General features: G+C 45.5%; 1 protein-coding gene across 1 annotated transcript in view; it reads left to right on the forward strand.

Moving 5' to 3' along the window:
- Positions 1-268: 268 nt before the first annotated feature.
- GFI1B (growth factor independent 1B transcriptional repressor) overlaps positions 269-11,633 on the forward strand; it is a 39,026-nt gene continuing 27,661 nt past the window's right edge. The window contains exons 1-6 of the mRNA XM_032233227.1: positions 269-486; positions 6,038-6,197; positions 7,601-7,750; positions 9,603-9,841; positions 10,406-10,543; positions 11,338-11,522. Coding sequence (XP_032089118.1) covers positions 6,080-6,197; positions 7,601-7,750; positions 9,603-9,841; positions 10,406-10,543; positions 11,338-11,522 — 830 coding nt within the window. The 5' untranslated portion in view covers positions 269-486; positions 6,038-6,079. The remainder of the gene's footprint in view (positions 487-6,037; positions 6,198-7,600; positions 7,751-9,602; positions 9,842-10,405; positions 10,544-11,337; positions 11,523-11,633) is intronic.

The raw sequence follows: 11,633 nt of genomic DNA on the forward strand, positions 1-11,633 counted from the left end.
GACCTGCAACGTTGGCTTTTCCCAACATTTGCAGTTTGTGGGTATGATTATTTTCCCCTCTTTTGTTTTTTTTCCCCAGGAAAAAAAAAAAATCGGTAATCTCAAAAGAACACGCCACCAAAACAGCCGAGCACTCAAATAATCTGTGGAAAGCGAGAAGACAACTTCTGGGCTTCTGCAATTGAGCAATGCAAAAATGTTCGAAGCCTGGCTTGTTTTGATAAGCAAATGCTCTCCCGGGTTTGGCTCTCTTATTGGCTGGGGCCAGATTTTGACACGAATAATCTGATTGAAAAATCAAGGAGGGGAATGCAGGGCCCGGTGGGGAGAGGGAGAACAGCCAAGGGTGAAGTAGACAGACAGAGGGATCAGCCCTTGGTAGATAACAGGAGACACACAAGCCAGCTTAAGGGAGCCCTGAACCATCACACTCCTCCCTGGGAGACAACTTTCAAGGCTAAACTTCTACAACCGCCCTTCAAACAGGTGATTTCCCTTCGCCGGAAAAAATATATATTGAATTTTCCTGCATTTTCCTCTTCTTGCAAATGATGATCGATTAGGAGCTAAGAATGCAGGGGCAATTAGTGCAATTAGGCATTGGGGTTTTTATTTTTCCTTATTTAATATATCTCCCTCCCTCTCTTTTCTCCCTCCCTCTCCTCTCTCACTTTTTTTCATTGTCTGTCCCTCTCTCTCTCTCACTCTCACACACTTTCTCTCTCTCACTTTCTCTCACATGCTCACACACACATTCTCTCTTTCTCTCTCTCTCACAATCTCAAAATCTCTCCCTTCCTTTTTTTTTTCTTTCTCTCCCTCCAATTAAACTTTTAAAAAGTTCCGTGAGCATCCCTTGCCAGAAGATTGTGTTAAGTTAAACGTCACCCCTCTTGAGAATTAGGAAGGTAACTTGTGTCCTAAGTAGGATATCTTTGGGTCCTTCCGTAAATTCATGTCCTTGGTTTGGGTGGAGATGGGAAGCAAATTAATTTTCATTAATTTGTAAATTGCTTTGGGAACCTTTGGGAGGAAGGAACAGAAGATGGGAAAATGCTTTCAAGCAACAAATGAAGGAAGGAATATTCTACCGTTGATAGCTTGGCTAATATTGGCTGATCGCTGAAAAGATGGAAGCATATGAAGCGTATGTAGCAAAGAAACCTGGCTTTAAAAAATAAATTTGGATTTTTTTTTTAAAAAGCCTTAAATCTGGTATCTTAGGCCAGGAACTGAGAAAAATTGCAATTATTAAGAGATTGCTAAAGAGTCAGGTTTTCCATAGCATACCCGGATTTCTGCAGCTCAAAATCTGATAGCTTCACCTTAGATTATTATTATTATTATTATTATTTCTGGTTTAAATTTTTCTCAGAGAGGGAGAGAGAAATCTTTTAGGAGTTTATTTATTATGATTTACATCTATAGTTTATTTACATTTATAGTGTGTTTGTTTTTAAAAGCATGTACTAATGCCAAGAGGCTTACAGTTACATTTGCTACGCCTAACCATTGCAGTTAATTTTGCTATGCCCAACTGTTACACTAATCCTAGAACCTAGGTTTAAGTTTAATTAATTTTATTCTTGATTCTTTGTTTGCTTTAATGATTTAGCCTAAAGTATGGAATCCTGGGCATGTTTGGCTCATTAATGAGTACGAACCCAAAGAAGTGAATTTAATAAGAAAATGCATAAATCTACCCGGATTTCTCCTAAATATATATAACAGAAAGGTTCGTGAAAGCTGCTTTTAATGCGTGTTTGTGCAAGGCAGTTGAAATCTGATAAATGTTGCCACTTTGGGTGGGGTTAAGTTTAGGTTTTTTGCATCTCTTTATTATGGGTTTCTGTACTCTTTGCATGTCACACCACCAAGGTGGATGAAAAATTCTTGAAGCACTCATTTAGGAATAAACTGGGTAGTGCAAAATAAAATTTGTTTTTTTAATCTTAGGGCATTGTTACCGCAAGAAACCCGAAATGCAGCAGTGAAAGTCAAAACGATTGCAAACACCAAGTCAGGCTAATAAAATATAACAAATGAATGAATGAAGAAAGAGGGAGAGTTTTTAACAAGTATCAGCTTTAAGAGATTTTTAATAACATTTGGTATAAGAGTTAAGGAGTTAAGACCACACGCTAAATAAATAAACAGGAGTTAAGGAGAAGAGCAATCCACATTCAGCGTTAGGGAAACAAACTTCTTTACACACCATTGAGTTAAAATGAAATTAGCTTATTTGCACCAAACTGCACTCACATCTTGTACTAAACTGTACCAATGCTGGGTTTATATGCAATAATTTGGTAATATCTTGGTGTTGCGTGAAGGCAGTTTTGCAGAAATTCAAGTTTTAATTGCACAGAATTTATATCTTTACAAACTTGCCTTCCATTTCTGCAGCTTTGCAATGCAACATCTTCAATTTTCCTAAATTTCAGCTGCAGGTCCAGAATATTTCTTGCCATCCTATCTTATAGTAGTACTGTCTCCTTAAACCAAGAATGAGGTTGTTTGATTTTAAGGCTGCCATGTTTGTGCTGATGTTCCCATTGCTTAACTGTTTAATTAAATTAAACATGGTTTAAACTTGGGTAGCTTCATTGCATGCACGCACAAAACAAGGAGAATAACCAACCGAAAACTTTTATGTCTTTCAATATAAAATTGCATTTAGACCAAATGGTTCTTACTCCCAATCTTAATCTTAATAAGAATACTGTTTCAAGCAGCTGAGCTTTCATTACCAAACTAGGTAACATTATCAGTGCTAGAAGGGAGTGTGGTATGTGGAATGGAGGTGGAGGAGGATTGTGGGGTCCTTGGTGCTCTCTGAGCTTGGTGGTATTCTTGCAAACGATTCATTAAAAAAAAAAGCATGCAAGAACTGACTGTGAATTTTAAAGTTTGTTGGGGAAGGGGAGGAAAAGCAGAGATAAGCATATGGAAAAGGAGAGATAAAACATTTGTGTCTTGAGGACGTGAGGTTGGAGTTTACATCCAACACTCCGGAATGAGACTTGGGTTGAAAGAGTTACTTAAGTATTTTTGAGTATTGAAGGCTGGAATTGGTTGTTGTTAGTTGCAAAGTTGTGTCCTAGCCATCGCGACCCCCTGGACAACGTTCCTCCAGGCCTTCCTGTCCTCTACCATCCCCTGGAGTCCATTTAAGCGCAGGCCGACTGCTTTGGTGACTCCATCCAGTCACCTCATTCTCTGCCATCCCCTTCTTCTTTTGCCCTCCATCCTTCCCAGCATGAGGCTCTTCTCCAGGGAGTCCTTCTTCCTTCTCATTAGGTGGCCAAAGTCTTTGAGTTCCATCTTCAAGTTCTAAAGAGCAGTCAGGGTTGATCTCCTCTAGGACTGACTGGTTGGATGGCCTTGCAGTCCAAGGGACTCGCAGGAGTCTTCTCCAACACCAGAGTTCAAAGGCCTCCATTCTTTGGCGCTCAGCCTTCCTTATGGTCCAACCTTCACAGCCGTCCGTTGCAACTGGGAAAACCACAGCCTTGACTAGACGCACTTGTGTTGGAAGGGTGATGTCTCTGCTTTTTAGGATGCTGCCTAGATTTGCCATCGCCCAGGAGCAAGCGTCTTCTAATTTCTTGGCTAAGTCCCCATCTGCGGTGATCTTGGGAGCCCAGGAAAATAAAATCCGTCACCCCCTCTATTTCTTCCCCCAATCTATTTGCCAGGAATTGTTCTTCCAAAGAAGGGTGGGAATTCAATTCAATTAATTTCACTGCTTATCAGACAGAGGGTGACCGCTTGTCAATGATAATTTTCTACTTATCAAAATTTGGTGACAGCATATTCTTCTTCCCACGCTGCTCCTCACTTTCAGATCTGGCTGAGGTTGCATCTTTAAATCATGGTTTCCTCCACCAGGGTTTGTTCAAAGAAGGGCTTTGTTCAGCCATTCACTCTCCGTGGCCTCGTGGGCTGTAACTAGCCACGGAGTTTTCAAGCTTACCCAGTGGTGGCTTCCTTCCCCAGCATGATTTAATAAGGCATACAAGCTAGGTTTTGTTTTCTCTCGTAGCCGTCATCCTTTAACCAAATCTGGGAAGAAAAACATATATATATATCCCCAAAAGCCAAGATTGAGGCTGTGTTTCCTTTGACAACAGGCACTAGAATTGTATTTGTGTCATTTCTGCACGGAGTCACTAGAACAGAAAACACAAAACATTCATGCAAATAAGCGAACGGTTTATGACTTTCCAGTTTATTATAGTTTTGCATAGATTATGCCAAACGTTCAGAGGAAATATAGATAGTCCTCAATCAACCAACGGCCACAACTGAGCCAACATTTCCACTGCTAAGCAAGACAGTTATTAAGAGAGTTTTGTCCCTTTCTGGCCACCGTTGTTAAGCGAATCCCTGCAGTTGTTAAGTTAGGGACACAAACTTAAGGTTGTGAAATGAGTCTGGTTTCCCCTTGCTTATCTAACAAAATGAAATTCAGTGGTGAAAAGAGTAAGGTTCTACATTTAGGCAAGGAAAACAAAATGCACAGGGGCAGTGTAGGTGGCACTTGGCTCAATAGTGGTGACTGTGAGAGGGATCTTGGAGTCCTAGTGGACAACCATTTAAATAGGAGCCAGCCGTGTGCAGCAGCTGCCAAAGAAGCCAACACAGTTCTAGGCTGCTTCAACAGAGGGAGAGAATCAAGATCACGTGAAGGGTTAATACTACTTTATAAGGCCTTGGTAAGGCCACACTTGGAATACGGCATTCAGTTTTGGTCGCCATGATGTAGAAAAGATGTGGAGACTCTAGAAAGAGTGCAGAGAAGAGCAACAAAGAGGATTAGGGGACTAGAGGCCAAAACATATGAAGAACGGTTGCAGGAACTGGGTAGGTCTAGTTTGAGGAAAAGAAGGACTAGATAGCAGTGTTCCAATAACTCAGGGGTTGCCTCAAAGAAGAGGGAGTCAAACTATTCTCCAAAGCACCTGAGGACAGAATAAGAAGCAATGGGTGGAAACTAATTTAAGGACAGAAGCAACTTAGAACTGAGGAGAAATTTCCTGACAGAACAATTAATCAGTGGAGCAACTTGCCTCCAGAAGTTGTGGATTCTCCAACACTGGAAGTTTTTAAGAAGATGTTGGATAGCCATTTATCTGAAGTGGTGTAGGGGTTTCCTGCCTAAGCAGGGGGTTGGACTAGAAGACCTCCAAGGTCCCTTCCAACTCTGTTATTCTATTCTATTCCTAATGACTTCTGAACAATATTTTAAAATCAAAACATGAGAGGGAGAGAGAGAGAGAAGGAGAGAGAGAGAAGGAGCGGGAGAGAGAAAGAGATAGAGGGAAGGAGAGAGAGAGTGGCAGAGAAAGAAGGAGAGGGAGAGAGAGAGAAGTAGAGAGAGGGAGAGGAGAGGGAGAGAGAGAAGGAGAGAGAGAGAAGGGGAGAGAAGGAGCAGGAGAGAGGGAGAGGGAACGAGAGAGAGAGGAGAAGGAGCGGGAGAGAGAAAGAGAGAGGGAGAGAGAGAGAGAAGGAGAGAGAGAAGAAGAGGGAGAGAGGAGGGGGAGAGAAGGAGAAAGAGAGGGAGAGAAGGAGAGAGAAGGAGTGGGAGAGAGAAAGAGAGAGAAGGAGAGAGAGAAGGAGAGAGAGAGAAGGAGAAAAAAGGAGCGGGAGAGAGAAAGAGAGAGAGGGAAGGAGAGAGAAAGGGAGAGAAAGAAGGAGAGGGAGAGAGAAGTAGAGAGAGGGAGAGGAGAGGGAGAGAGAGAAGGAGAGAGAGAGAAGGGGAGAGAAGGAGCGGGAGAGAGGGAGAGGGAACGAGAGAGAGAGAAGGAGAAGGAGCGGGAGAGAGAAAGAGAGAGGGAGAGAGAGAGAAGGAGAGAGAGAAGAAGAGGGAGAGAGGAGGGGGAGAGAAGGAGAGAGAGAAGGAAAAAAGGAGAGAGAAGGAGAGAGAAGGAGTGGGAGAGAGAAAGAGAGAGAAGGAGAGAGAGAGAAGGAGAGAGAGGGGGGGGAGAGAAGACCAGTTGATAATTCTCATCCATTCCCGCTCTCTCTTTTACAGACCCTCCTTTTTTTGGATCTCTGATCCGGGGGTGAACGGAAGATGCCGCGCTCATTCTTAGTGAAAAATAGGAAGGTGCACTCCTACCATCACCGTGCAGTGGAGGACAGCATCCTGGTGCCAAGGTTGGATACAGGGACCTCAGCGTCCTTCTCCGACGGTAGGTTGCAAGATTTCACCACCCAGGAATCTGGAAAGGGTGCTGGACGTACCCAGAAGGAGCCTCTTCTTTCCCAACTCTACTGGTTTTCGTGCAAATTTCTCTCTTTTGGCTGGTCCTTCAACAAATGCAAAGGAAGCCCAGTCCCAAAATATTTCGTTGGGTTCGTCGCTTTTCTTAAGCCACAACTAACCCACGGAACTCGGCTTTTGTGAGAAATGCACTTATCTCTACAATTGTTCCTTAGGGATATTTTAGCACAATTTAATAAAATTGTCTTCTATTTCTACTTCTACTTCTCCTTTTCTTTTCTTTTCTTTTCCTTTCTTTTCCTTCTTCTATCTTCCTTTCCTCTACCCTCTCCTCTTTCCCCTCTTCTCTTCCTTTCCTTTCCCTTCTTTTACCTTCCTTTCCTCCCCTCTCCTCTCCTCTTTCCCCTTTCCCCCTTTCTCTTCCTTTCCCTTCTTCTGTCTTCCTTCCTTTCCTTTCCTTCTTCTATCTTCCTTTCCTCTCCTCTTTCCCCTATTCTCTTCTCTCTTCCCATCCCTTCCCTTTTTCTATTTTCCTTTCCTCCTCTCCCCCCTTTCCCCTCTTCCCTTCCCTTCTTCTATCTTCTTTTCCTCTCCTCTGTCCTTCATCCTTTCCTTCTCTTTCCTCCTCCTCCTCCTCCTCCTCCTCCTCCTCCTCCTCCTCCTCCTCCTCCTCTCCTCCTTCTCCTCTGCCCCGGGCACCCAGTTGGATTGGAAACAGAATATTTGCAACCAGATTTTTAAGTCGGATAAGACCATCTGGCAAAAAAAGGGTTCAAAAACACTTTTTTAAGTCCAGAACACCTTACTTGAAAATGGCTGAAAAAGACACCACCTCCCTAATCCACAAGGGTTTATATAATATTATATTATATAAGATAATATAATTATATAATATTATTATATAAGAAGGGGAGGATGTCCAGCACAATCAGATTTGGGAGATGCTGTAATGGGAGCCAATCTCAATCCGAGCAGTTTTGGTCTTCCTATAGACTTGATATCTTAGACTAGTCTAGCAGGTTTGGCTGTCTAGTTTTAATAGCAGTTAGACTTATATACCGCTTCATAGGGCTTTCAGCCCTCTCTAAGCGGTTTACAGAGTCAGCATATTGCCCCCAACAATCCGGGTCCTCATTTCACCCACCTCAGAGGGATGGAAGGCTGAGTCAACCCTGAGCCAGTGAGATTTGAACCGCCGAACTGCAGATAGCAGTCAGCTGAAGTGGCCTGCAGTACTGCACTCTACCCACTGTGCCACCTTGGCTCTTTAATCAACGGGGATGTTTGTCCTGCCCCCATCACTCCCTGGTGATTACCTGGACCTGTTCTTGATCTGAAGGCTTCATGCATGGACCATTTTTGATATTACAGCTATTTCTGATGACAGCATCCCGGAAAGCAGCAAGGCCTTCCGGGCAGATAGTCCACCATCCTGTTCTCCAGAAGAAGAACTGCATCTCCAGAAGGACGAGGAAGAACATTTCCCTGTTCAGAGAATAACACTGGGAGCACCAAATCCAGGTGAGCAATTCTTTGCTGGGTTTTCACGCAGCCCCTCACACCCCAAAAAGGAATGTTTGGGGTTGACAGCCTTCACTGCAACGCACACCAACATTATTCCTTGTAACGCACACCAACGAAGCCAAAGGAAAAACGCAATAGATAGAATAGAGTATTTGTAGCTCAGGGCTGAGCTACAGGCTCTGTTTCATGACCCTACTAGGAAACATCCTCAGTACGACCGTAGAAGGGAGGGGAGAGTATGGAGAGGTGGAGGTGGTGGTGGTGGTGGTGGAGGAGGAGGAGGAGGAGGAGGAGGAGGAGGAGGAGGAGGGGGAGCGGGATTGTGGGGTCCTTGGTGCTCTCTGAGCTTGATTGATTTCTTGCAGATGTTTCGTTACCAAGCTAGGTAACATCATCAGTGCTAGAAGGGAGTGGGGTTTGACAGGGGAAAGAGAAATAGGAGGAGGAGGAGAAGGAGGAGAAGGAGGAGAAGGAAGAGAAGGAGGAAGAGGAGGGGGACTGCGGGAGCCTTGGGGATCTCTGAGCTTGGAAGTTTTCTTGCAGACATTTCATTACCAAACTAGGTAACATCATCAGTGCTAGAAGGGAGTGTGGTTTGACAGGGGAAAGAGAAATAGGAGGAGGAGGAGGAGGAGGAGGGGGACTGCGGGAGCCTTGGGGATCTCTGAGCTTGGAAGTTTTCTTGCAAACATTTCATTACCAAACATCACCAGGGCCCTTTCTCACTATGTCCCACACGTATTAGGAGTTGGTAGGAAGAGTGGGTAGAACAAAGAATCCTAAGGCTGGAAGGGACCTCAGAGATCTTCTAGTCCAAACCCCTCCCCCCCTGCTCCAAGCAGATGATCATCCTGGGTCAAATGGTTGCTTGATTCTCTTATTTTTTGGGGGAAGCCCTTTTCATAAAAGTCTTTCCCACTGACCAACCCCACTCCCTTCTGGCACTGGTGATATCACCTAGTTTCAGTGGTGAAATTCAAATTTTTACTACCGGTTCTGTGGGCGTGGCTTGGTGAGTGTGGCAGGGGAAGGATTCTGCAAAATCTCCATTCTCTGCCCACTCCAGGGGAAGGATATTGCAAACTCTCCATTCCCTCCACACTCCTGGGGAAAGATACTGCAAAGTCTCCATTCCCTCCCCACTCCAGGGGAAGGATACTGCAAAATCCCCATTCCCTCCACACTCCAGGGGAAGGATACTGTAAAATTCCCATTTCCTCCACACTCCAGGGAAAGGATACTGCAAAATCTCCATTCCCTCCCCACTCCAGGGGAAGGATACTGCAAACTCTCCATTCCCTCCCCACTGCAGGGGAAGGATACTGCAAAATCCCCATTCCCTCCACACTCTAGGGGAAGGATACTGCAAACTCTCCATTCCCTCCCCACTGCAGGGGAAGGATACTGCAAAATCCCCATTCCCTCCCCACTCCTGAAGGGAGGATACTGCAAAATCCCCATTCCCTCCCCACTCTGGGGCCAACCAGAGGTGGTATTTGCCGGTTCTCCAAACTACTCAAAATTTCCACTACCGCTTCTCCAGAACCTGCTGAATTTCACCTTTGCCTAGTTTGGTAATGAAAAGCCTGCGAGAAAAGCCACAAGCACCTCACAGAAAAAGGTTAGATTTGTCCAGAGAAAAAGATGAATGGCCGAGTCACATTCTGCAGGGAGTTCAACTCTACCCAAAGGCTGTTCCAGGCTTGGCAACACCGAAGGCTCCCATCCTAGGCCCTGACAAAGGGCATGGCTTGATCAATAGAGTCCCCCCCCCCTCTCTGCTCAGTCTTAGAACTGATGCTTAGAAACCCCTTTGATGTTTTCTAATGCTCCTTTCCTGTTGTCTCAGAGGTGTCCATCCCAGCTTTCAAACCTCAAGAGGAGAACGCTTCCGCTTTCTACAGCCCCAGTTTCGCCTGGAGTGCCTTCCGCCCTCCGCTTGGCTACCGATCAATGACTTCCACCATGCTGGAGCGCTCCATTCATCTGTATGGCACCCCGATCCTCCCCGCGTCCGACCTACCTCTCGATTACAGCATGCCGTTCTCGCCCGAATTGGAGACCTACCACTGTGTCATATGCAACAAAGTGAGTTGCTTGGAGGTCGGGACAGAAGAGTGGTTCTCAGCTTGAGGTTGTCCTGGGGGGGGGGGGGGGGGCTTTGGGGCAAAAGCTCTCAGCATAAACAAGGAGTTTGTCTCCGGTGCAAAAGCTCTGAGTGTAAACAAGAAGTTTGTCTCCAATACGAAAGCTCTCAAGTGTACATGCAAAGCAACAGAGTAATAATAATAATCATAATAAGGATACCAATAAGACGGGTGAGTAGAGAAGATAATTCCTGTAATTTACACAATATCTTACCATTTTCTCTAAAGCTCATTTTCCCATGTCTTATTCTCATATCTGTAAACAAATCTTTAAAACCTCCTCATTTAAACTTAATCAAGAGAAATTCCACTAAGAAGTACTAGAATCGCCAAATTGAAAATATTAATCCTTTGCTTCTGAGAAGCAAAATAAAAATGGATTTTTGCTTCTCAGAAAGCCGTAAAAGGTGATCACACGAAGCCGGGGAGGCGGGGAGGGGACGACGACAACACTGCGACTGTCATAAATATGAGTTTTACCCCCTGTGCACCTTTCGCTTCCTAGATATTCTCTACCCCGCATGGGCTGGAGGTCCACGTTCGAAGATCCCACAGCGGCACCCGGCCTTTTGCATGCAGCGTTTGTGGGAAAACGTTCGGGCACGCGGTCTCTTTGGAGCAGCACACCAACATCCACTCCCAGGTCAGTCTTGGAAGCGGGAGAGCAGAGGAAACTCTGGCTTGTGCCCAGATCCTGCTCGCCTGCCTTCTGGAATAAATACAGCCATTAAAACATCTATCTATAATTGGGTTTATAAGGCTTACCAAAAAAGGAGAATATTTGTAGCTTGGGGGTAAAATGAAGGACCCTTGGTGCTCTCTGAGCTGGGTGGTTTTCTTGCAGACGTTTCATTACCCAGCTAGGTAACATCATCAACGCTAGAAGGGAAGGGGGATTGGGGAGAAATGAAGGAGCGAAAGAGAAGTGGGAAGGAAATGGAGGACGAGGAGGACTGTCGGGTCCTTTGTGTTCTCTGAGCTGGGTGGTTTTCTTGCAGACGTTTCATGACACAGCTAGGTAACATCATCAGAGCTAGAAGGGAGTGTGGTTTACAGAGAGGAGGAGGACTGTGGGCTCCTTGGTGCTCTCTGAGCTTAGCTGTTTTCTTGTAGACATTTCATTACCCAGCTAGGTAACATCATCAACGCTAGAAGGGAAGGGGGATTGGGGAGAAATGAAGGAGCGAAAGAGAAGTGGGAAGGAAATGGAGGACAAGGAGGACTGTGGGGTCCTTTGTGTTCTCTGAGCTGGGTGGTTTTCTTGCAGATGTTTCATGACCCAACTAGGTAACATCATCAGTGCTAGGAGGGAGGGAGTTTGCCTACCACCTCTGCCACTGTTGGATTCTTCCCTCTGACGGTGGGTGGGCGGAAGGGGTCTCCTGCTATAATCCCTTCCTCAACCCAAACCCCTCAATGCTGTCCTGATTCCCCCAGGAGAAAAGCTTCGAGTGCAAAATGTGTGGGAAGACCTTCAAACGTTCCTCCACCTTGTCTACCCACCTGCTGATCCACTCCGACACTCGTCCGTATCCCTGCCAATACTGCGGGAAACGTTTTCACCAGAAGTCGGACATGAAGAAACACACCTACATTCACACAGGTGAGCGGGGAGAAGCTGGGTGGGTGGGTGGGTGGTTCCAGGGATGGGCCGTGCAAAGCCTTCGAGCGAGGCGGGAGGTTCCAGAGCCCCTCGCCGTTAAGGAGCGCCTTCCTTCGGGAGAACGCTGTTG

The sequence above is a fragment of the Thamnophis elegans genome, chromosome 16 (genome assembly GCF_009769535.1).
Source record: "Thamnophis elegans isolate rThaEle1 chromosome 16, rThaEle1.pri, whole genome shotgun sequence".
Classification (NCBI taxonomy): Eukaryota; Metazoa; Chordata; class Lepidosauria; order Squamata; family Colubridae; genus Thamnophis; species Thamnophis elegans.